This window comes from Ovis aries, chromosome 10, assembly GCF_016772045.2.
Source record: "Ovis aries strain OAR_USU_Benz2616 breed Rambouillet chromosome 10, ARS-UI_Ramb_v3.0, whole genome shotgun sequence".
In the NCBI taxonomy this organism is placed as follows: domain Eukaryota; kingdom Metazoa; phylum Chordata; class Mammalia; order Artiodactyla; family Bovidae; genus Ovis; species Ovis aries.
The window spans coordinates 71413747-71439807 of NC_056063.1; the positions used below are offsets into that span (position 1 = coordinate 71413747).

Consider the following 26061-nt stretch of genomic DNA (forward strand, 5'->3'; position numbering starts at 1 on the left):
TATATGTACCACCTCTTCTTTATTCATTCTTCTGTTGGTGGATGTTTAGTTTGCTTCTATGTTCTGCTATTATAAATAGTGCTGCAGTGAACATTGGGGGGAATTATGGTTTTCTCAGGAGTAGGATTGCTAGATCATATGTAGTCCTATTTTTAGTTTTTAAAGGAACCTCCATACTGTTCTGTATAGTGGCTTTACCAGTTAACATTCCCACTAACAGTGTAGGAGGGTTCCTTTTCTCCACATCCTCTCCAGCATTTATTGTTTGTAGGCTTTTTGATGATGGTCATTTTTACTGATATGAGGTGATAGCTCATTGTAGTTTTGATTTGCATTTCTCTAATAATTAAAGACATTTACCATCTTTTCATGTGCTTTTTTGGCCATTTGTATGTCTTCTTCGGAGAATGCCATTTTTTATCTTCTGCCCATTTCTTGATTAGGTTATTTGTTTTGATATTGAACAGCATGTACTGTTTGTATATATTGGAGAGTAATCCCTAGTTAGTCATTTCATTTGCAAATATTTTCCCCCATTCTATGGGTTGTCTTTTAATTTTGTTTATGGTTTCCTTTGCTGTGCAAAAGCTTTAAGTTTAATTATACCCCATTTGTTAATTTTTAATTTTATTTTCACTACTTCCAGAGGTACATCAAAAGTTATGACTGCAGTTTATGTCACAGGGTGTTCTATCTCTTTTCATCTGAGAGTACAGTGTCTGTGTGTTAGTCACTCAGTCATGTCAGACTCTCTTTGACCCCATGGACTGCAGCCCACTAGGCTCCTCTGTCCATGGAATTCTCCAGACAAGAATACTGGAGTGGGTTGCCATTTCCTTCTCCAATGTGAATTTTGGTAGTAGTAGTTTAGTTGCTAAGTCATGTCCAACTCTTGCGACCCAACAGACTATAGCCTGTCAGGTTCCTCTGTCCACGGAATTCTCCAGGCAAGAATACTGGAGTGCGTTCCATTTCCTTCTCCTTTATAGTGTATAGTCTTACATTTATGTCTATAATCCATTTTGAGTTTATTTGTGTGTGGTGTTAGGGAGTATTTTAATTTAAGTCTTTTATAAGAAGCTGTCCAGTTTTGCCAACACTATTTATGGAATAGACTGCCTTTTCTCCATTATATGTTCTTGCCTCCTTTGTCGTAGATTAGGTGCATGGGTTTATCTCTGTACTTTCAGTCCTGTTCCATTGATCTATATTTCTGTTTTTGGTGCCAGTATCATACTGTTTTGATTACTAAAGCTTTGTTGTATAGTTTTAAGACAAGGAGCCTGATTCCCTCAGCTTCATTTTTCTTTCTCAAGATTGCCTTGGCTATTCATGGCCTTTTGTGTTGCCATACAAATTGTAAATTTTTTTGTTCTAATTCTGTAAAAAATGTCAATCATAATTTGATAGGGATTACATTGAATCTATAGACTGCTTTGGATAGTTTCTTTGTTTATCCTGGTTGAGACCTTTTATATTTTCATGTTTCTTTGAATGGGTTGAGGTCTACATAACTGTAGCAAGATGACATTCTGAACATTCCAGGTAGTGTCCTGTAGTTGGGAGGGGAGAATCAAGTTTCTTATTAAGCTTTTCAAACAACTGAGAGTGTAAGTTTTAGCTCCAGGTCTACTCAGATATCTTAGTTGTAGGTACTGGTGCACTGGGGTGAGAAAGATTCTCTGTAGCAAAGAACAATATCCTCACTGCTGTGTGGGTACAAGATGAGCAGATGTGGGTATTTGTGGCATGAACTCATCATCCCTGACTATTTCATAGTAATAACATTGAATCATACTCTTTAATAATGAAAAATGCAAGTAATACTTTAGATTTAAAAGCACTGGCTCCTAGAATTGATTGCCTTGTTTTCGTGGTTTCAACTGCAGATATATTGGACATAGAAAGTGATATTCAGTTCAGTTCAGTTCAGCCGCTCAGTTGTGTCCAATTCTTTGTGACCCCATGGGCTGTGGAACGCCAGGCCTCCCTGTCCATCACCAACTTCTGGAATTTATCCAAACTCATGTCCGTTGAGTCAGTGATGCCATCCAACCATCTCATCCTCTGTCGTCCCCTTCTCCTCCAGCCTTCAATCTTTCCCAGCATCAGGGTCTTTTCTAATGAGTCAGTTCTTTGCATCAGGTGGCCAAAGTATTGGAGTTTTAGCTTCAATATCAGTCCTTCCAATGAATATTCAGGGCTGATTTCCTTTAGGATGGACTTGTTGGATTTCCTTGCAGTCCAAGGGACTCTCAAGAGTCTTCTCAACATCACAGTTCAAAAGCATCCGTTCTTCGGTGCTCAACTTTCTTTATAGTCCACCTCTCACATCCGTACATGACTACTGGACAAACAATAGCTTTGACTAGATGAACCTTTGTGGCAGAGTAATGTCTCTGCCTTTTAATATGCTGTCTAGGTTGGTCATAGCTTTTTGGCTGCAATCACCATCTGCAGTGATTTTGGAGCCCCCCAGCCAAAATAAAATCTGTTACTGTTTTCTCTGTTTCCCCATCTATTTGCCATGAAGTGATGGGACCAGATACTATGATCTTAGTTTTCTGAATGTTGAGCTTTAAGCCAATGTTTTCACTCTCCTCTTTCACTTGCATTAAGAGGCTCTTTAGTTCTTCTTTGCTTTCTGCCATAAGTGTGGTGTCATCTGCATATCTGAGGTTATTGATATTTCTCCCAGCAATCTTGATTCCAGCTTGTGCTTCATCCAGCCCAGTGTTTCTCATGATGTACTCTGCATATAAGTTAAATATGCAGGGTGACAATATATAGTCTTGACATACTCCTTTCCCTATTTGGAACTAGTCCGTTGTTCCATGTACAGTTCTAACTGTTGCTTCCTGCCCTGAGTAGAGATTTCTCAGGAGGCAGGTCAGGTGGTCTGGTATTCCCATCTTTTTATGAATTTTCCACAGTTTGTTGTGATACACACAGTCAAGGCTTTGGCATAGTCAATAAAGCAGAAGTAGATGTTTTTTTGGAACTCCTTTGCTTTTTCTATGATCCAATGGAAGTTAGCAATTTGATCTGGAAGTTTACAGTTTACATACAGTTGAAGCCTGGCTTGGAAAATTTTGAGCATTACTTTCCTAGCATGTTAAATGAGTGCAATTGTGCGGTAGTTTGAGCATTCTTTGGCATTGCCTTTCTTTGGGATTGGAATGAAAACTGACCTTTTCCAGTCCTGTGGCCACTGCTGAGTTTTCCAAATTTGCTGGCATATTGAGTGCAGCACTTTCACACCATCATCTTTTAGGATTTGAATTAGCTCAACTGGAATTCTATCACCTTCACTAGCTTTGCTTGTAGTGATGCTTCCTAAGGCCCTCCTGACTTCACATTTCATGATATCTGGCTCTAGGTGAGTTATCACATCATCATGATTATCTGGGTCATGACGATCTTTTATGGATAGTACTTCTGTGTGTTCTTGCCACCTTTTCTTAATATCTTCTTCTTCTGTTAGGCCCATACCATTTGTCTTTTTGTGCCCATCTTTTCATGAAATGTTCCTTGGTATCTGTAATTTTCTTGAAGAAATCTCCAGTCTTTCCCATTCTATTGTCTTCCTCTATTTCTTTGCACTGATCACTGAGGAAGGCTTCTTATCTCTCCTTGCTATTCTTTGGAATTCTTCATTCAAACGGGTATATTATTCCTTTTTTCCTTTGCCTTTTGCTTCTCTTGTTTTCACAGCTATTTGTAAGGCCTCCTCAGACAACCATTTTGTCTTTTTGTGTTACTTTTTCTTGGGGGTGATCTTAATCCCTGCCTCCTGTACAATGTCATAAACCTCTGTCCATAATTCTTCAGGAACCCTGTCTATCAAATCTAATCACTTTTTGGGGTGTTAGTTCTTGAAGGTCTTGTAGGTCTTCATAGAACCGTTCAACTTCAGCTTCTTTAGCATTACTGATGAGGGCATAGACTTAGATTACTATGATATTGAATGGTTTGTTTTGGAAATGAACAGAGATCATTCATTTTTGAGGTTGCATCCAAGTACTGCATTTTGGACTCTTTTGTTGACTATGATGGCTACTCCATTTCTTCTAAGGGATTCCTGCCCACAGTAGTAGATATAATGGTCATCTGAGCTAAATTCACCCATTCCAGTACATTTTAGTTCGCTGATTCCTAAAATGTCGACGTTCACGCTTGCCATCTCCCATTTGACCACTTCCAATTTGCCTTGATTCAAGGACCTGATATTCCAGGTTCCTATGCAATATTGCTCTTTACAGCATTGGACTTTACTTCTATCACCAGTCACATCCACAACTGGGTGTTGTTTTTGCTTTTGCTCCACCTCTTCATTCTTTCTGGAGTTATTTCTCCACTGATCTCCAGTAGCATATTGGGCACCTACCGACCTGGGGAGTTCATCTTTCAGTGTCCTACCTTTTTGCCTTTTCATGCTGTTCATGGGATTCTCAAGGCAAGAATACTGAAGTGGTTTGCCATTCCCTTCTGCAGTGGACCATATTTTGTCACAGTGAGATTACATAATGATAAATGAAGCTATGGTGATGAAAGTATGAATAATGACATGATCATCACCTATATAATACTGTCAAGTGTATGTCAATCCAGTTGGGATTAATAAAATCACCTTTCTTAATTCTTTCTAAATTCATATTTTTTCATCATGTTATAGTCTCAATCAATAGATAGTAATATTATGAGTAATATTATCATTACATGCAAATGATTAAAATATCATAAAGAATTCTTCTCACTACTATATATTAATATAAAACAGATAACTATTAAGGACCTACTGTATAGCACAGGGAACTCTGCTCAATACTCTGTAATGGCCTATATTGGGGAATAATTTTAGAAAAAAATGGATTATATCTATATGTGTGGCTAATTCACTTTATGTACACCTGAAACTAGCACAACTTTGTAAATCAACTACACTTCAATATAAATTATCAAAATAAAGAAGTCTTCTTCATAAAGTGACAGAAGGACCTGGGTGAGGGGTTGAGAAGGACACTGATTATTCTTCTTCTTCCTCATTTAGCTTTGAATCCTGCAGAGGTTGGCCTGGTCCTGTCTCTCACCCCCACACTTATGGGGATGTTCCAGTGGTGTGTCAGACAAAGTGCTGAAGTTGAGAATATGGTGATGTTTATCTTTCCATTCTTAGTCTTTTCAAGTTTCCTTGCTTTTAATAGCATAAAAGCAATTCTAATGTAAAATTATCCTTTTTGCATCGTCATTAACAGAGGTTTTGTGGGTTTTTTTAAATTCCCCTCCATCTGCTTAAAGTTAATGTTAAGTAAAATATATACATCTTTTTCTCAGTTTTATGTATTCCATGTCAGATTTTATATTCATTACAAGCTGTCCTCAAGTATAGTAAATGTCTCTGCAGAAGGGAGGTTATGAAATTCTGGAGAGAATATGAGCTGATTTTTTAGCAGCTTGCTTATCTTTGTTGCTTAAGGGTAATTCCTCATTTTTGGTTAAAAAAAAATTCATTACTTTGAGGTTTGTTTATTTAATTAATAGTTGCCTCAGCCTTCTCCCCTACCAATTTTATCATTTTTTGTTGTATGTGGTGAGCACCTGAAATTTCTGGAAGCCCTTCTCTCTGGTAGGATAAGCTGTCTCTCAAAATGTACTCTCAAAGGTGTGGGGTTATAGTTGTTTAAGAAGCCTTAGTCAATATGTAAATTGTACACTTTTTTTTTTTTTGTTTAATATTTGCACCTTCTCCTAAAGGGAGAAAAACAATAAAAATGAAGTATTTTCATTTCAGTCTTCTAACAGAGGTAGAATGTGACTAATTATTAAAATGAGGTTTGATGACTGTCCAGTTCTGCTCATCTGTAATATGTGGCCTTTCTGTAATCACACATTACTAATTGGTGTCCATAAGTGTTCTTTTCTTTGAAAAAATCTCCGGTTTTTCAAATTCAAACTTGGAAGGTAGATCAGTAAAATCTTAAATATTCATTTCTCCAATTCTTTTAGCTTTAATATAAAGTGGAACGAAGTAGTCATAAGTAAAAGTGTTGAAGATGATGAACAAATTTGCATATCATCCAAGGCCTCATAAGACTCCTACTTCTGTCTTTTGTAGATGCTAAGACCTGAGATATTCTATACCATATAAAAGCAAATTTGAAGATATAAAAACAGAAGCTTTCACTTACAATCTCTAAACATCCAGACCCTCTGATACTAACTCATGTGATGTCATATGTGTTTCAGATGATTTCAGTAGAAAGGGGGATTGAGTATACAGACCTTGAGAAAGAAGCACCCTGGGAACTTGAGTATCGTCCACCACCATCCTGGCCTGATGAAGGATGGATTTACTTTAGTAATGTTAACTTCAGGTACAGCTTGGACGGGCCTCTGGTATTGAAGAACCTGGATGACACATTCATTAATCCAAGAGAAAAGGTTAGTTTAAGTCATTTGCCTCTTTAAAATCCAGCTAAAGATTTAGCACCACATCTGCTCTTGGCTTCCTTGTCAGTGTGTCAGGGGGACTCTTTGTTCCTAATGGTTGCAGATTAGATTAGTGACATTATAGATGAATCTTCTTGGAAAATGACCATGGAATGGGGACACCAGCAATTTTTCCCTGTGTAATGAGCTCCCTCATGGTGGTAGATGGGTCTTGGGCTCCAGTGCTCAATCTTAACATGCTTTCCATCTTTTCTTCTTTGTATTTCTAAGATCTCCTCCTCCTCCCATGGTTCCCTCTGGTTGCTGCCTCCTCCTCTCTCCATTGGCCTTTCCTGTAGACATGTCCTCCATTCACTGACACTGAACTGCCATTGCCCTGCCCCACCCCTCAGACTACTTCTTTCTGAAGCACAGATCTGACTTTTACTGACCTGGGTGAGCTGCTGGAGGAACCACAGCACAGCCCCAAGTCCACTCCAACAAGGGCTGTGGGCTGAGCTTGTAGCCACTAGAGAGGAACCAGAATCACAACTCAGTCACGGGTGAGGAACCAGAACCCCAGATGGAGACAGGGCCCAGAGACTTGCTCAGAGTCAAAAGCAAATTGAAGGGATCAGGGAAGATTCACACTGGAGACGGCAGAGAGGCTTGTGACCTGGACCTGCCGGTGTCCATGTCTGCTGGTGATGTTCCTTCCACACTCAGATTGGGACCTTCAACTGGGACCAGGGCAGACGCTTGAAGAAGAGGCTAAACCAGAACAGACAAGGTGGTAAGAAGCCCTTGCCCCATCTCCCTCTGTGGAAAGGATGTCTCCTGATTTACACATATCCTTGCACTCGGGTTGTATGTAGGTTCTCCCAAAACTATGTCCTCCCAGCTTCCAGTGTGCACTATTTCCCTCAACCTGAGAGACTGGTCCCCTCCATCATCTGGATGGTGAAAGTCTCCTCATTTTCTGAGGCAACTCTAATGCATCTTTGAGACTCAATTCTTCCTCAATGTCTTATATTTTCTTTTAACATAGCATTTACAGTACACCTGTGGTCATAGTAGGCAAAAGTTGGAAGGAACTAAATCCTTACAATGAAATATTATTCAGTCTTAAAAAGGAAGAAAAATTCTGACTTATGGATAAACCTTGAGGACATCTTGCTAAATGAAATAAACCAGACACAAAAGAAATGAAAGCTCTGATTCTGCTCATGTGAGTTTCCTAGAGCAGTCAAATTCAAAAAGACAAGAAGTAGGATGGTGGTCTCCAGGGACTGCGGGAGGGGAGATGGGGAGTTGTTTGTCTAAAGGGTATAGAATATCAGTTTTATGAGGCAAAAAATAATTCTTGAGCTTGGTTGCACAATAATGTGAATGTACTGAACAACAAACTGTCCACTTAAAAGGGTTAAGTAGTTAAATTTTATGTTATGTGAATTTTATCATAATTAAAATAGAAGATAGCACCTGTGGCATGCTTTGCAGTTTGAGGTCTGTATCTCACAGAATCTTGAGGCTTTTTAACATTAGTCAGCATCTTATTTTCATCTTTGTTCCCCAGAAAGTGGCAGGCACAGAGAGAGTACTGAGTGACTGCTGGATGAAAGGGTGTGTGAGTAACACACAGGTGTGAGCACCCAGGAACCAATACACATGCACACACACACATACAGAAGACAACTCTGTGAATAACTCAAAGAACTGCTCTTTAAAACTCTCACCACCACAGACCCATCTAGTGGACTGTAGCTGTAATTTAATGAATGATACCCTTGTAACATGAAAATGAAAAAATAAATATTCAACTTAATCCTCAGATACTACCCAGGGAATAGTTTCAGTTAGTCACAGGGCAAAAGCTGGTCCTAATTATCTCCAGATCCAGTGTAGGTCAGGAAGAAGGTGAACTGCAGTGTCAGGAAAACTCACCACAGCTCTTGATACAATTTTGTCCCTGAGAGCTCTGAAGGCGATGTTTTTTTACTCTCAGACAATGTGTCTATCAGATTTTCCAATGTAAATGTAATTGTGTTAACTTACACTTGTCTTAAATTTTCCCCAAAGCCATAGAATATGAATTATCTAAGAAACTCTGTAGTACAACGTATTAGGGTTAGGGTTTGGGGTTAGGTAGGAACATGACATTCTTATTCTTCCTTCTTAAAGCCTACAAATCATAGGATTATTGAGATTCTAAAATGTTTGAGGGCAAATTAAATTTGGAGACTGAATTAATAACTGCAGCAACTTTATACAGTGTTGGAAGATGATACCTGGGCAGTGTGTCCATGAAGCCATTTCACCCCACCTGTGTACATCAGAGGTTCCCTCTCCTGCTCACCTGTCCCAGCCCCTGTCAATCCAGGACACCCCTTTGGTGTTGAATTTGATTGAGAGAGGCTACTGTGGGTGGGGGAGGAGAGGTGGGAGTGAGCCAGCCCAGCAGAAGGGGGGCTTTATTCTCTTTCCCTCATTTCCTCTTCTGTCCTGATTCCTAGAAGTTAGCATCAATAGGAGGTTATAGTAGGTACTGTGCAGGATTTAAATCCATGGAAGAAATGACAAATGAAAATAAAGAACTAGGACTTCCCTGGTGGTGCAGTGGAGAATTTACCTGCCAATGCAGGGGACACTGATTTAATTCCTGGTCTGAGAAGATTCCACATGCCACAGAGCAGCTAAGCCTGTGTACCACAACTACTGAGTCCACGTGCCACAGCTACTAAAGCTTGTGCTCAACAACAAAAGAAGCCACCTCAGTGAGAAGTCTGTGCACTGCAACAAGAAGTAGCCTGCACTCATCACTAGAGACAGTCTGCACAAAGCAATGATGACCCAGCATAGCCAAAAATTAAAAAAAAAAAAGAAAGAAAGAAAGAAAGAAATCAGCAGGAGGTAAATAGCATCCTAGACTTCCTGGTTAGATTCTGAACATGGGCTGCATTTTTCATTTAGATGATTTTGTGGTTGATTTGATCATTTTAGAGAGTCTGGGGTCATATTAAAGCATTTTCCAGCTTTCTAGGTAGATTGATTTTGGTTTTGCCCATAGCTATTACTTGGATAATACATTTTTACAGATGCTTATTAGGCCTTGCTATAATGTGCAAAAATATTAGTTTCCTACTTTTTCTCCTTTTTAACATAATATTTTCCTAAAAACCCCTCCCTTCACTCTCAGCTTGTCTCCCTTTCCCTGCTGACTTCCAAATTCCTTGTGACTCAGACTGTGGTGCCAGAGCAGCAGCATCTGCATCTCCTGGAGCTTCCTAGAAATGCAGAGTCTCAGGCCCATTCAGATCACTTTCTCAGCATTGCATTTAAACAGGACTTCCAAGTAAAGTCCTTTCTCTCCCATAGGCAGTTTTTGGTGACTGATGACCTGTGATTTCCAAAAATTGTCCTTTGACAGTTTGGAACTGAGCTCATGAATCACCCAAACCCCTATTGTGACTGAGCAGGAGGCACTAGAAAGCTCTGTGCCACTTACTGTATAGATTTACTTACTTTTATATTCTATAAATCAAGCTTTTACAGTATAATCTAATTCTCTGTAATTCTACTGCATTTATTTGTGTCCTTTCAGGGGAGTCTGTCTTCACATGTAGTTTTCATCTTACTCCCACCTTCCCCACACCAGCCTCCTGCAGGGACTGGAGGGATTTCCCACAGGCTCAGCCCTGCCTGAACTTGGAGTCAGAAAGAGCTGAGTGTAACAGTGTATGTGCAGCTCTTTCACCACCTGATGGGATCAAAAATGAGTCTTGCTCCCTAAGCAGGGCACGAGGTCTGTTTGGTATGTTCCCCAGGCACCACGTGCCCCACTTCATTGCAGGTTTCTCTCTTAGCCTAGCTGTGGGTGCCAGTTCTTCCTGCTGACAGCCGGCCCACCTGACCTGAGGCACACTCTTGCTCCCACTCACCATGAACATACCTGTGTCCACATCATGCTCTAACTCTCTGGTTGTAGGATCTCTATGTTAGGCCTATACCTTTAACTGCAGCTACACTTCTCCCCACTTTCTCTGCTCTGGCTACACAGAGGCACATGACAAGGTGCCAGGCCATCCAGGTGATAAGGAGGACATCAGTAGATGGAGAAAAGCCGGAAGATATGGATTCGAGTCTCATCCTGTGACTTACAGGCTGTGATATTTTAGGCAGACTAGTTCATCTAACTAAGCCTCAATCTTTTCTTTTGCAAAATGGAAGCTATAAGATGTAACCTGTAGGTTTGTTATACAACTTAAACAAAATAAGATATGTAAAGCACCCAACATGAGGATCGGAGTAATTGATTGGATAAAGATGGCCATCATTTTCTTTGGGTGTAAAATGACCATAATCACTTATACTGCAAAAGTTGTCTGTCCTGTAAGGAAAGAAGTGTCGGCCATTTGAAGTTGTGTTTACCACTATAGGAACCATCTGCTGCGTCTGTCTCTGTCTGGTTTATCATATATACCTAAATAATATGGTAATAGATTTTCCATAAATTTGTCTGGCCTGAGTTAAACATCTCAGTTCCCAATGGAAGCTTCTTTTACTCAGGACACTACAGTTAATACAAATAAGACAGCCAAATCCAATACAGCTTTCAACATGTACAGTTTCAACATGCTTTCAACATGTACAGTTCATCAGAAGAAACAAGAAAATGGCTATATTAGTTTTGTAAGCTAGAAAGAGGTCATAATTTTTATAGACGTTTTTTAAAAAATAACGTAACATTTGTTAGGGTTGGGACAAGCCCACATGAGGGGACAGGGAAAGCATTTCCAAGGATTTAGGCATTTGAGACAGACTTAGTGATGTGTGGTTAGGGTTTCAGCAGGTAGAAATGCATTCATTAGAAATGCATGTGAAAGTTCGTTTAGGAGGTGGGGTCAACATAAGCAAAAGCATGATGCCCTGATCCAGTGAATGAAAAACTAAGAACATGCAGAGCAATCAGGAAAATCAGCTGCCAGTTGTGCAGCAGACATTTTCATGTTCAAACCTGACAACTCCTGAGTGACCCCAAGAAAGCTGACTTGTGGACATATGGGACAGTGGGGAGAGTTTTATAGAGGAGACATCCTGGGGTGGAGTCATGGGTGCAAATTCAGCCTTCGGGAGTTTAATCTGAGAAGTGAGAGCACATGGACCAGAGTGGGCAGATGCAGGAGGCAGGGAGCCTGGAGCTGTTGTGCCTCCAGGAAAATGTCATGGGAAAGTGATTCCACTTTTTGGGATCAAACTGATGTCAATTAAAACAAAGCTCCTAACACTCAGGTTTGTGAACGTGCAGGGAAATGAGTGGGAGTAGAAAATGGTATCATATTTCTGGAGAGTAGGTTAACAGCTTCCTCTGAAAATATTCATACTTGATTCTCAGCAGTTCCACATCTGAGAATTTATCTGAAGGAAATGATTAAGGTTGTTGGCAAAAAAGATCTAGTTTCAAGGATATTTAACAGAGCTATTTATAATAGTAATTTATTGGTGATTGCCTAAATATCCAGTAGTAGGGACTTTGTTAAATGATCACATACACTGTATTATTTTGTAGCCATTAAAATAAATATTCTTATGAAATACTAAATGAAAACACATAACAGTATGTTCCTATTAATCCAATTTTGTTTACATATGTGAACTTGTGTCTTTAAAAACACAAACAGAAGTCTAGAAAGTAAAAATGTCACCTTGAAAATGTTTTTTTTTCAAAGTGCTGAGTATAGCTAGTATTTACTTTTCAAATTCCTTTGCACTGTTTATTTTTAAGGAAAGGATTTGTTTTAACTTGTTTTTTGTTTATTTTATTTATTTATTTATTTTAAATTTATTTATTTTAATTTGAGGTTAATTACTTTACAATATTGTATTGGTTTTGCCATACATCAACATGAATCCACCACAGGTATACACGTGTTCCCCATCCTGAACCCTCCTCCCTCCTCCCTCCCCATACCATCCCTCTGGGTCATCTCAGTGCACCAGCCCCAAGCATCCAGTATCATGCATCGAACCTGGACTGGCTATGCGTTTCATATATGATATTATACATGTTTCAATGCCATTCTCCCAAATTATCCCACCCTAGCCCTCTCCCACAGAGTCCAAAAGACTGTTCTATACATCTGTGTCTCTTTTGCTGTCTCAATACAGGGTTATCGTTACCATCTTTCTAAATTCCATATATATGCGTTAGTATACTGTATTGGTGTTTTTCTTTCTGGCTTACTTCACTCTGTATAATAGGCTCCAATTACATCCACCTCATTAGAACTGATTCAAATGTATTCTTTTTAACGGCTGAGTAATATTCCATTGTGTATATGTACCACTACTTTCTTATCCATTCATCTGCTGATGGACATCTAGGTTGCTTCTATGTCCTGGCTATTATAAACAGTGTGGCAATGAACATTGGGGTACACGTGTCTCTTTCAATTCTGGTTTCCTCTGTGTGTATGCCCAGCAGTGGGATTGCTGGGTCAAAATTCAACATCCATTTATGATAAAAGCTTTCCAGAAAGCAGGAATAGAGGGAACATACCTCAACATAATAAAAGCTATATATGACAAACCCACAGCAAACATTATCCTCAATGATGAAAAATTGAAAGCATTTCCCCTAAAGTCAGGAACAAGACAAGGGTGCCCACTTTCACCACTACTATTCAACATAGTTTTGGAGGTTTTGGCCACAGCAATCAGAGAAGAAAAAGAAATAAAAGGAATCCAAATTGGAAAAGAAGAAGTAAAACTCTCACTGTTTGTAGATGACATGATCCTCTACATAGAAAAACCTAAAGACTCCACCAGAAAATTACTAGAGCTCATCAATGAATATAGTAAAGTTGCAGGATATAAAATCAACACACAGAAATACATTGCATTCCTTTACACTAATAATGAGAAAATAGAAAAAGAAATTAAGGAAATAATTCCATTCACCATTGCAACAAAAAGAATAAAATACTTAGGAGTATATCTACCTAAAGAAACTATAAACCTATATATAGAAAACTATAAAACACTAGTGAAAGAAATAAAAGAGGACACTAATAGATGGAGAAATATGTTCATGGATAGGAAGAATCAATAGAGTGAAAATGAGTATACTACCCAAAGCAATTTATAGATTCAATGCAATCTCTATCAAGCTACCAATACTATTTTTCACAGAGGTAGAACAAATAATTTCACAGTTTGTATGGAAATACAAAAAACCTTGAATAGTCAAAGCAATCTTGAGAAAGAAGAATGGAACTGGAGGAATCAACCTGCCTGACTTCAGATTATACTACAAAGCTAGAGTCATCAAGACAGTATGGTAATGGCAAAAAGACAGAAATGTAGATCAATGGAACAAAATAGAAAGCCCAGAGATAAATCCATGCACCTATGGACACCTTATCTTTGACAAAGGAGGCAAGAATATACAATGGAGAAAAGACAATCTCTTTAACAAGTGGTGCTGGGAAAACTGAGCAACCACTTGTAAAAGAATTAAACTAGAACACCTTCTCACACCATACACAAAAATAAACTCAAAATGGATTAAAGATCTAAACGTAAGACCAGAAACTATAAAACTCCGAGAGGAGAACATAGGCAAAACACTCTCCGACATATGTCACAGCAGGATCCTCTATGACCCACCTCCCAGAATATTGGAAATAAAAGCAAAAATAAACAAATGGGACCTAATTAAACTTAAAAGCTTCTGCACAACAAAGGAAACTATAAGCAAGGTGGAAAGACAGCCTTTAGAATGGGAGAAAATAATAGCAAATGAAGCAACTGACAAACAATTAATCTCAAAAATATCCAAGCAACTCGTGCAGCTCAATTCCAGAAAAATAAAGGACCCAATCAAAAAATGGGCCAAAGAACTAAATAGACATTTCTCCAAAGAAGACATACAGATGGCTAACAAACACACGAAAAGATGCTCAACATCACTCATTATCAGAGAAATGCAAATCAAGACCACAATGAGGTACCATTTCACACCAGTCAGAATGCCTGTGATCCAAAAGTCTACAAGCAATAAATGCTGGAGAGGGTGTGGAGAAAAGGGAACCCTCTTACACTGTTGGTGGGAATGCAAACTAGTACAGCCACTATGGAGAACAGTGTGGAGATTCCTTTAAAAACTGGAAATTAACTTGTTTTTTAAAAGGTGATGCAGCCTGGCAATCCGCTGCTGACTGTGGCTCTTAAAATGAGGAAGTGAGTAATAAAACACTGCACAAGTAGTCTTCAGGGCTTGGCTCCATGCTGAATTCAGGGAAGTAAGGTGAACAGTTAAGCCCCTGAGCCTGGGAAAGAAGTTGTGAGAGTAACGTGGGAAAGATGAAAGAAGGGATTGTTTTGTGTGGGGCATTGGGTATTGAATATGTTGAGCTTGATGAGTGGAGAGAGATCTAGGTGCACATGTCTAACAAGTTGGTGTCATCATCAGAGACCAACCTGGTTGGTAAAACAGAGAGGAGCCATTGTAAAGCAAATAAAATAAGATTTTCTCCAAGAGTCTGTATAATTTTATTTATTGATTTATTCTTGGCTGAGCTGGATCTCTGTTGCTGCTTGGGTTTTTCTCTAGTTGCGGTTAGCAGGGGCTACTCTAGTTGTGGTGCCTGGGCTTCTCATTGTGGTGTCTTGTTATACAGCATAGTCTATAGGGTGTGAGGGTTTTAGTAGATGTGGCATGTGGGCTCAGCAGTTTTGGTTCCCAGGGTCTAGAGCACAGGCTCAATAGTTGTGGCGCATGAGCTTAGTTGCTTTGTGGCATGTGGGATTCTCCTGGACCAGGGACTGAATCCGTGACTCCTGTACTGGCTGGTGGATTCTTTACCACTGAGCCACCAGGGAAGGCCTCCAATAGACTTTAGATTGAAGAATGTGAGCTTACTGATACTGGTGACACTCTCCATGTGCGATTGGTAAAACCCTTTGGTTACCCAGAAAAGTCATTTAGACTATAGCTTTGATGGCTGAACTGTAGGGTAGCCAGAGCCAGATTTTTTTTGAGTTGCCTTTTACTTTGGGGTGCCTGTGGCCATGCAGCATGTGGGATCTTCGTTCTCTCACCAGGGATTGAACCCACACCCCTGTAGTGGAAGCCTAGAATCTTAACCACTGGACTGCCAGGGAAGTCCCCCATTTTTTTTTTTTTTAATTCTCCTCACTGGAGTTTGGAGTTCACAGTCCTGTGGTCATGAACAGCTTTTGGTGCCCTTATATATCTCAGACCATTTACTCAAACTCTACAAAGGTTCCTGTTTGCAAAGATGGATCAGTTTCAGTAGAACTGATAACATGGGAGCATCCAGACATCCTCACAGATAGAGTACTCACTTGTGTACTGATGTGGGTTGATTTATGTATGAGAACACTCAGAAATACAGGCATACCTGTTTTTATACAGGTAATGCAATTTTTTCACAAATTGTACTTTTATGGCAACATTCTGTCAAGCAAGTACATTGGTACCATTTTTCCTACAGCATTTGTTAACTTCATATCTCTGTGTCACTTTTTGATAATTCTCACAATATTTCAAACCATTTCATTATTATTATATTTGTTATTCTGAGATCTGTGATCAGTGTGTTTTAAGGCTCAGATGATGGTTAGCATTCTTTTAGCAATAAAGTATTGGAAATTAAGGTGTGTACATCTTTTTAAAATATATAATGCTATTGTGCAATTAGTAGACTACAATATAGAATAAACATAAATCTATTTGAACAGAGAAACAAAAAATTCATATAACTTGCTTTACTTTTTGATAGTCACATTATTAAGATTGTCTGGAACCAAATCCAAAATGTCTTTGAAGCCTTCCTGTACACAGAACACATGAGTTACATATGTACTTACTATGACCTGCCCGTGTGCACAGAATGGCCCATGTGTGTTATATGGATTAGGGTTTAAAATAAGATGCAAAATGTCCTGAGAAACCTATATGCAGGTAAAGAAGCAACAGTTAGAACTGGACATGGAGCAACAGACTGTTTAAAAATTAGGAAAGGAGTACGTCAAGGCTGTATATTTTCACCCTGCCTATTCAACTTATATGCTAAGTACGTCATGCGACATGCTGGGCTGGGTGAAGCTCAAGGTGGAATCAAGATTTCTGGGAGAAATATCAATAACCTCAGATATGCAAATGACACAACCCTAATGGCAGAAAGCAAAGAGAAACAGAAGAGCCACTTGATGAATGTGAAAGAGAAAGCTGGCTTAAAATTCAATATTCAATAAATGAAGATCATGGCATCTGGTCCAATCACTGCATGGCACAGATAGATGGGGAAACAATGGAAACAGTGACAGATTTTATTTTCTTGGGCTCTGGAATTGCTGTGGTCAGTGACTGCAGCCATGAAATTAAAAGACATTTGCTCTTTGGAAGAAAAACTATGACAAGCCTAGACAGCACATTAAAAAACAGAGATATTACTTTGCCAACAAAAGTCCATATGATCAAAGCTATGTTTTTTTCCAGTAGTCATGTATGGATGTAAGGGTTAGACCATAAAGAAGGCTGAATGATGAAGAATTGATGCTTTTGAACTGTGGTGCTGGAGAAGACTCTTGAGAGTCCCTTGGACTGTAAGGAGATCAAACCAATCAATCCTATAGTAAATCAACCCTGAATATTCATTGGAAGGATTGATGCTCAAGCTGAAGCTCTAATACTTTGGCTACCTGATGGGAAGAGCTGATTCATTCAGAAAGACCCTGATGCTGCAAAAGATTGAAGGCAGGAGGAGAAGGAGTCGACAGAGGAAGAGATAATTGGATGGCATCACTGACTCGATGGATATGAGTTTGAACAAGCTCTGGGAGATGGTGAAGGACAGGGAAGCCTGGTGTGCTGCGGTCCATGGGGTCGCAAAAAGTCGGACACGATTGAGTGACTAAACAACAACAAACTATCTTATAGACATTATATTATCTTTGTAAGATGAAAAAATTAGCTACACCCACTTTTCTTACATTTAATCTCTATAGATATAAATTCTTTTTTGAAATGCCTTGATTTGACAGACTAAGTTGTAAAACTTTAGAGGTATTCGAATAAGAAAAATGAAAAGTTCTAAGAATTCTGATTATATTGCATAGAAAGATTTAATTGTTCTCTTTAAACCTATGAGTTTTAAAATTTTACTGATTTACAAATAATCGACAGCATGTCTTACACCCTCCTCAATTCCAGATTCTAAACAGAAATGAAATAATCTCTTGGGAAGCTTCCTTCAGGGAATTTGTATTGGGCATTCCTGGTGGCTCAGACGGTAAAGAATCTGCCTACAAGGCAGGAGACCCTGGCTTCATCCCTGGGTCAGGAAGATCCCCTGGAGTAGGAAATGGCACCCTACTGTACTATTCTTGCCTTGAGAATTCTATGGACAGAAGGGCCTAGTGGGCTACATTCCATGAGGTCACAAACATGTGGACAAAATTGAGTGACTAATACTTTCTTTCACTTTCAAACTCATTGGTAAAAAAGGACAGTTTCTGCATACATATTTGAATGCAGTTTCATTCCTTACCAGCATTCAACTTGCATTGTATAGATTCTTTAATCTTATTGCTAGTCACTTAATTTCTCCCTGCTTTGGTATTAATAAATAGACTAACACTTAACATGTATTTTTCCAAGGTTCAATTGTAAGTATTAATTTGTTAATAAAATACCTTTTGTACTCTCCATGAAAGGTCCCATGTAAATGGCAAATTTTGTTTGTGTTGTTTTTGATCTCATTATGTGCATTTGTCTACTGGCCTCTGTCTTTTAAGATTCTGCATTTTATATTTTAATTTTTGGATGTTTCAAGGTAGAATAAAATTAAGATATTTAATATCAGGAAGTGATTTCATTTTTCTACCAAAGTATAATTTTTCTTAAATAACAGATCCCTGAGAAAGTGAGTACTTGTTTGTGTATAACACTTGTGATTTGTTGACATCTCTGTAAAACTACCCATGTGATTCTCAAGGTCAAATTACCTAAGCAGCAGGAGTAAAGCTAATTTAAAAGCTGACTTCTTATGTGCCACTTAGGAGACTGCTGGTTTTTCACTGCCAGCAGATTATTTTTTTTAATCATCTTGCTTTACTTATGAATGTTAGTTACACACATCCATACACATGTATACTCATACACCACACACACTTACAGTTCTCCCCCTTTAACATACCACATAATGGATGCTATGTGATAATCACAGAAAACGATTTTCAGCATATTAAGCATCCCTTCAGGGGAATCTGAATAAAACTGCATGACATCTTAAGAAGACATAAAAATCACTCTAGTTTATATTCTATATGCTTGGGATGATGGTGATCTCAACCAGGGACATTTGTGAATATCTGCCATTTTTGGTTGCCACGATTTGGGGATTGCATCTGGTATCTAGTGGGTTGAGTTCATAGCTACTGTTAAACATCTTACAATAGACCTGACAGTCCCCTGCCGCCCACCCCCCCGGCAATTAATTATCTGATCCAAAATGTCACCAAGGCCATATTTGAGAAACTATAGACTATTCTGAAAATTCATCTTCAACAATCAGGGTTTCTCCTAGGTTTGTTGCATCCTGTTAATTCTTAATCCCTGTTGGTTTCTTTACAGGTTGGCATTGTGGGAAGAACAGGAGCTGGAAAAAGTTCCCTCATTGCTGCTCTTCTTAGATTGTCAGAATCCGAAGGTGGTATTTTGATTGATGAATTGTGGACAACCAGCATTGGACTTCATGATTTAAGGAAGAAAATATCAGTTGCACCTCAGGTATGCACATCAGAGCATTCTCACATGCTCTTTTTATACAGGGTTTCAGTTTAATTGCTTTTAATTAGATTTTTTTTCAAATTACATGAAAGGGTTGATCCTTTTCTTCCCAACAGAGCACATTTTTAGCATCAGGTAGTTTCAACAGACATTTTCATCAGATACCATGTTTTGTTTCTTTGTTCATTCATTAGTTTTGTGTGCATATGATTTAATAACTTACTGAGATAGATTTCTGGACCCAGTCTTTCTCAGTTGCCACAATTTTATCCACTGATAACCACATAATTCTGAGAACAAAAGGATAAATGGTTTGTTTAGGGCTGGAGAGGTTCCTATAGGGAAACATAACTTTTAAGTGTCTTACAGATGGAATTTTGCTGTGGGAAATGAGGACATCTTTTCAAAGGTGATTATCTCCTTGAAGGACTGTGAAACTGTACAGCTTTGAGAATTACAGGGTCTATAGATGCTTAGCAGTACAGAATAGTGAGGTAGGGCAGGGGACAAAGAATTCTGTCTCAATGTACCTCTGTTTTCTCTGTCTTACAATGTAACTAACGGTACCAACCCCTTGAGCTGTTGTGAGGACAAAATAGATCACTAATTGTGAAGTGCTTCACTTAGACCCAGATGTGACTGCTGTGATGGTGAAACATTGAATTGGCCATCTTATCCTGGACTCTGATTTGGTTTTCTTCTCTTCTGCGTCTAGTATAACTTTCAGGGAGAGTTTTGGAGACTGGTTTATATGCATGGTAGACACTACTGTCGTTCCTTGTGGTTAATTCGTTCAACATAATTCCATGAATATTTACTGAGAAATTACTGTCCTCCAGGTATATAGCCAAGGGCAACCTAGATCCTGTTTCCTCATCTTCCGTCCTGCCCTCTGCTTTGACAGACGTACTGATTTTTTAAAAAAGAATTTGAATTTTTTTTATATACTTGATAATCATCTGCCCATCACAGGAAGCTCAGAAAAATACCCTCTTGAGATGAAAAACAGAGAGGAGATGAGACAGAATGAGCCAGACAATTGTGCCTCCTGGAATGTTGGTATAATGTGTCTGAAATGCCTGTTTATTAGGAAGAATGTACAGTATGGCACCCAAAGGGAAGGAGAACGTGGGCTTGGGTACAGCTGTTGCTACCTACCTGGGGCCTCTAAAATACTTTGAATTACTCTAAATACTTTTGAAACCAAGATATTCTTTTCAGAATACAGTGAAATGCCACTTCACAACCTTTAAGATGTCTGCTATCAAAGAAAAGAGAATGAGAATGACAAGTGTTGGCAAGGATGTAGAGAAATTATAAACCTTATGCACTGCTTATAAGAATGTAAAATAGTGCAGCCGCTATCAAAATCAAGTTGGTGTTTGCTCAGAAAAGTTGGAGATAGAATTATCATATGACCTAGCAGCTCTACCGTAGAGTATAAACCCAAAAGAATTGGAAGAAAGGTCTTGAAGAAATAGCCTTACATGCACGTTATAACAGCATTATTCTCAATAGCAAAAAGGTGGAGGCACCCAAGAGTCCATTGACAGATGAATCAATAAAGTGTGGCACATATACATATAGTGGAATATTATCTGGCCTTAAAAAAGAGAAAATTCTGACACATGCTACAATACAGTTGAACCTTGAGGAAATTAAACTAAGGGGATAAACCAGTCACAAAGGACAGATAGTTTATGATTCTACTAATAGGAGGTATCTAGAGTACTAAATTCATGGATACAGGACATCGAATGGTAGGTGCCAGGAGATGCTGATGGGGGGAGTTGTTGTTTAATGGGTACAGATTTCAGTTCTTCAAGATAAAAGATCTGTGGCTGGAAGGTGGTGATGGTTGTACAACAGTGTGAATGTATTTAATGCCACTGAACTGTGCACTTAAAGGTGGTTAAGCTAGTAAATTTTATGTGCATTTTATTACAATTAAAACAATTTTTATTCAAAGGTGTCCCATTCAGGAAAAATGGGAAGAAATTTTTAGCACATTCAGTTCAGTTCAGTTCAGTCACTCAGTCGTGTCCGACTCTTTGCGATCCCATGAATCGCAGAATGCCAGGCCTCCCTGTTCATCACCATCTCCGGGAGTTCACTCAGACTCATGTCCAAGTCCGTGATGCCATCCAGCCATCTCATCCTCAGTCGTCCCTTTCTCCTACTGCCCCCAATCCCTCCCAGCATCAAAGTGTTTTCCAATGAGTCAACTCTTCGCATGAGGTGGCCAAAGTACTGGAGTTTCAGCTTTAGCATCATTCCCTCCAAAGAATACCCAGGGTTGATCTCCTTCAGAATGGACTGGTTGGACCTCCTTGCAGTCCAAGGGACCTTCAAGAGTCTTCTCCAACACCACAGTTCAAAAGCATCAATTCTTCGGCGCTCAGCCTTCTTCACGTCCAACTCTCACATCCATACATGACCACAGGAAAAACCATAGCCTTGATTAGATGGAGTTTAGTTTGCAAAGTAATGTCTCCGCTTTTGAATATGCTATCTAGGTTGGTCATAACCTTTCTTCCAAGGTGTAAGCGTCTTTTAATTTCATGGATGCAATCACCATCTGTGGTGATTTTGGAGCCCAAAAAAATAAAGCCTGACACTGTTTCCACTGTTTCCCCATCTATTTCCCATGAAGTGATGGGACCGGATTCCATGATCTTCGTTTTCTGAATGTTGAGCTTTAAGCCAACTTTTTCACTCTCCTCTTTCACTTTCATCAAGAGGCTTTTTAGCTCCTCTTCACTTTCTGCCATAAGGGTGGTGTCATCTGCATATCTGAGGTTATTGGTATTTCTCCCGGCAATCTTGATTCCAGCTTGTGTTTCTTCCAGTACAGTCTTTCTCACGATGTACTCTGCATATAAGTTAAATAAGTAGGGTAACAATATACAGCCTTGATGTACTCCTTTTCCTATTTGGAACCAGTCTGTTGTTCCATGTCCAGTTCTAACTGTTGCCTCCTGACCTGCATGTAGGTTTTTCAAGAGGCAGGTCAGGTGGTCTGGTATTCCCATTCTTTCAGAATTTTCCACAGTTTATTGTGATCCACACAGTCAAAGGCTTTGGCATAGTCAATAAAGCAGAAATAGATGTTTTTCTGGAACTCTCTTGCTTTTTTCATGATCCAGCGGATGTTGGCAATTTGATTTCTGGTTCCTCTGCCCTTTCTAAAACCAGCTTGAACATCAGGGAGTTCACGGTTCATGTATTACTGAAGCCTGGCTTGGAGAATTTTGAGCATTACTTTACTAGCATGCGAGATGCGTGCAATTTTGTGGTAGTTTGAGCATTCTTTGGCATTGCCTTTCTTTGGGATTGGAATGAAAACCGACCTTTTCCGGTCCTGTGGCCACTGCTGAGTTTTCCAAATTTGTTGGCATATTGAGTGTAGCACTTTCACAACATCATCTTTTAGGATTTGAAATAGCTCAAATGGAATTCCATCACCTCCACTAGCTTTGTTCATAGTGCTGCTTTCTAAGGCCCACTTGACTTCACATTCCAGGATATCTGGCTCTAGATGAGTGATCACATCATCATGATTATCTGGGTCGTGAAGATCTTTTTTGTACAGTTCTTCTGTGTATTCTTGCCACCTCTTCTTAGTATCTTCTGCTTCTGTTAGGTCCAGACCATTTCTGTCCTTTATCAAGTCCATCTTTGCATGAAATGTTCCTTTGGTATCTCTAATTTTCTTGAAGAGATCTCTAGTCTTTCCCATTCTGTTGTTTTCCTCGATTTCTTTGCATTGAATGCTGAAGAAGTCTTTCTTATCTCGCACATTCAGTCCCCATATTTAAAATTTTCCTCTGGCTATTAGATTTATCACTTGTGGTTACAGTAGAAAATAAATTAGTTTAGATTACCAAATTTTATGTTTTGATGGTACTCATCTCTGAAATGGTAACATGAGATTAGTTAACAGAAATAAAGGGCATGTCTGTAAAGTCCTTGGATGAAAGGCTTTAGAAACATGGCCTACATTATTTTTAATGCTTCTCAATAGGAAAAAGTTGTATGCCTGTGTACATAAAATAACTCTATAAATAAATAACATTAGATTATTCTTGGCTATGCCATGTTTGGAAGCACATCTGAGCAAAGACCAAGCAAACCTTTTCATCAACATGCTTTGGTTCTGTCTTGTTGGTTTCCACCCTTCCTTTGAGTATGCTCTAAATGCACACTCCAGACAGCATGCTTACAAAATAGTCCTAAGCTCTGTATCCATGTAGGTTCTACTTTATATGCCTTTGTCTCCAAGATTCAGTGTTGGTTGATCAAAGAGAGAGGATCTGGAGAGAACTTGCCATGTGTAAATGGTCCCAGAAAACCAGGAGGCAGACAGGGGTAGAATGTTTGAGTATAGACCAAGTGTCCATATGACCCATAGTTTTATGTCCTCTCTGCCTCATATGACTGTGGGGCCTTGAGGATGTCACTTGGCTTCCAAACTTCAGTGTCCTTGTTCTTAAACTAGGTCTGGTAATCATTGTCACAGATTTGCTGTGAAGATGTAACTGGGTGAGAAAATGTTTGTGTCCATGTCTGGTTCTTATGAAAGCTCAGTCAATGAAAACTATTATTATTCTTAAGGATCAGGGCACAGGATTTGGGGTATAATATCTGCTTAGGTAAAAAGATTAACACCTTCTAGAGTGACTTTACCCTTTAATTTCTGCTTATGTGTTCATAGTCCTTGGTGATTTTCTTTATACTTATTGTTACAATATAAACTAAGTTGTTTTTATAAATATAAACAGTAAAGCAAAGAAACAAAAAATAAAAACAAAAAAATAGGAATTTTGGGAAAAATTGTAACAGAGAAATGTATCAAATATTTTCCATCAAAATCAAGAAGACAGGCTGGCAATTTTTTGTACTTTGATTTCTGGCTTCCCTCCGAACAGCTTCTTTCCTGACCACCAGCTTGTATACACTGGTACTTTCTTTTTTTTTTTTCTTTTTTTGACATTCTTTTTTGTTGTTGTTGTTGTTGGTCTTTTATTTTTATTTTTTTTTATTTTTTAGTTTTTTATTTTTTAAATTTTAAAATCTTTAAACCTCTGGCCTTCTCAGCCTACCCCACACTTCTTTCCTTTCCTTGAGCACAGAGCCTGTGTTTCACATGTCTGTTCCTCTGGTGCTTGCTACAATCCTTGGCAAGTTACATGAAAGTAAAAGTAAAGTCGATCAGTCGTGCCTGACTCTTTGAAACCCCATGGACTGTAGCCAACCAGGCCCCTCCATCATGGGATTTTCCAGGCAAGCATACTGGAGTGGGTTGACGTTTCCTTCTCCAGGAGAATCTTTCCAACCCAGGAATTGAACCTGTGTCTCCTGAATTGTACGACAGATGCTTTACCATCTGTGCCACCAGGAAGGGTTGCAACCAAGACTTGACCTGCAAAGAGAAACCAGCCTTGGCTATTAGAGAAAGGGCTTCGAGTTGGACCAGAAGGCAGAAACAGGAAGAGTTGAAAAAGGAGCAGAGATGCTTAAAGGAAGCTCTCCACAAAGAATGAAATTTCACTCTGTTCTCCAAGAGCTTAGCAGATGCTGGATGTTAGTTAATCTGTGACAGATTGTGCTACACAATGAAACACAGTTTTGAAGTAAGTCTCCCCCACTCCATAAAAATGATATTTTATGGTTCGTCTTGCTAATTTTTCACCCATTTAGATTCTGCATACAGAGAAAGTTGACAGTGTTAAATAGTATTACATCCTCTGAGGTCCCTCAGCTTGCTACTTACTGACTGCCGTTAGGTAGCTTAATCCAAGTTAAACGTTTGTAACACAAACATGGTGAAAGCGTGTCATCCAGTTATCTAGAATCGCAGAAATCAATTTGGTTTCATCAAAAAACAAACATTAAAAAAGTCCTATGGCCAGGGGTTAGGACACTCACTTAAATTCCAGTATTTTATGATGTCCAGCATGATGCATTTACCAAATTCAGGAGGGAAAAATTGCAAAGGCCCAGAGGCCCATCAGCAACAACTTCCTGTTTATCAGATTTTGGTGGCAAGAGGGGAAAGAATGACTCAGCCTCTGAGTGCCCGTCAGTCACCTTCCACCCTTGTGTAGGGGTTGGACCTGTTGTCATCGCCTGGAGAGAGAAAATACTCTGTTCTCTCTCATTTGGAATTTCTGATAAAGCTATTTACATGAGTATTTAAAATTCTTAACGTTTGTGGAATAACTAACGTGTCTTAGCCACTTATCCTACCATTTCCTGCTTAATCCTCACAATTCTTTTGTTATCCTTACCTGACAGATTTAAAAACTGAGGCACAGAAGCTTATCCCACTTATCAAGTAAGGGACAGAGTCAAGACTTAATTTCTATGTGTCTGTGTATTTTTTTAAGTTGAAGCATAATTGATTGATAGTGTTTCAGTTGTACAGCAGAGAGGTTCAGTTATATATATTTATGTATATATAATTTATATAAATATGTATATTTATATATACATTAGATATGTGTGTATATACATGTATATATATATATATTTCTATCATAGATTATTGCAAGATACTACAAATAGTTCCCTGTTCTATAAATAGATCCTTTTTTATCTGTTTTGTATATAGCAGTGTGTATCTATTACTACCAGATTTTTAATTTATCCCTCCCCATTGCTTTTCTCTTTGGTAACCATTATTTGTTTTTTATGTCTGTGAGTCTATTTCTGGGTTGTAAATAAGTTCATTTCTATCATTTTTTAAGATTCCATATATAAGTGATCTCGTATAATGTGTGTTATTCTCTGTCTGACGTATTTCACTTAGTCTGACA

General features: G+C 38.8%; 1 protein-coding gene across 8 annotated transcripts in view; it reads left to right on the forward strand.

The window, feature by feature from the left end:
• The window catches only part of LOC106991387 (ATP-binding cassette sub-family C member 4-like), a 589015-nt gene that overhangs the window by 524174 nt on the left and 38780 nt on the right, over nucleotides 1-26061 (forward strand). For 5 of the 8 annotated variants that reach the window (XR_009595284.1, XM_042254994.1, XM_060394635.1 and 2 more), the window contains exons 24-26: nucleotides 5051-5151; nucleotides 6247-6441; nucleotides 19088-19243. Coding sequence is in view for 7 of the 8 variants with exons in the window: in XM_042254994.1 (XP_042110928.1) it covers nucleotides 5051-5151; nucleotides 6247-6441; nucleotides 19088-19243 (452 nt within the window). In the remaining variant the exon portion in view is untranslated. Of the gene's footprint in view, nucleotides 1-5050; nucleotides 5152-6246; nucleotides 6442-19087; nucleotides 19244-24641; nucleotides 24821-26061 lie in introns of those variants that run through there. The other 3 variants (XM_042254998.2, XM_060394634.1, XM_060394636.1) reach the window with 3 other exon arrangements.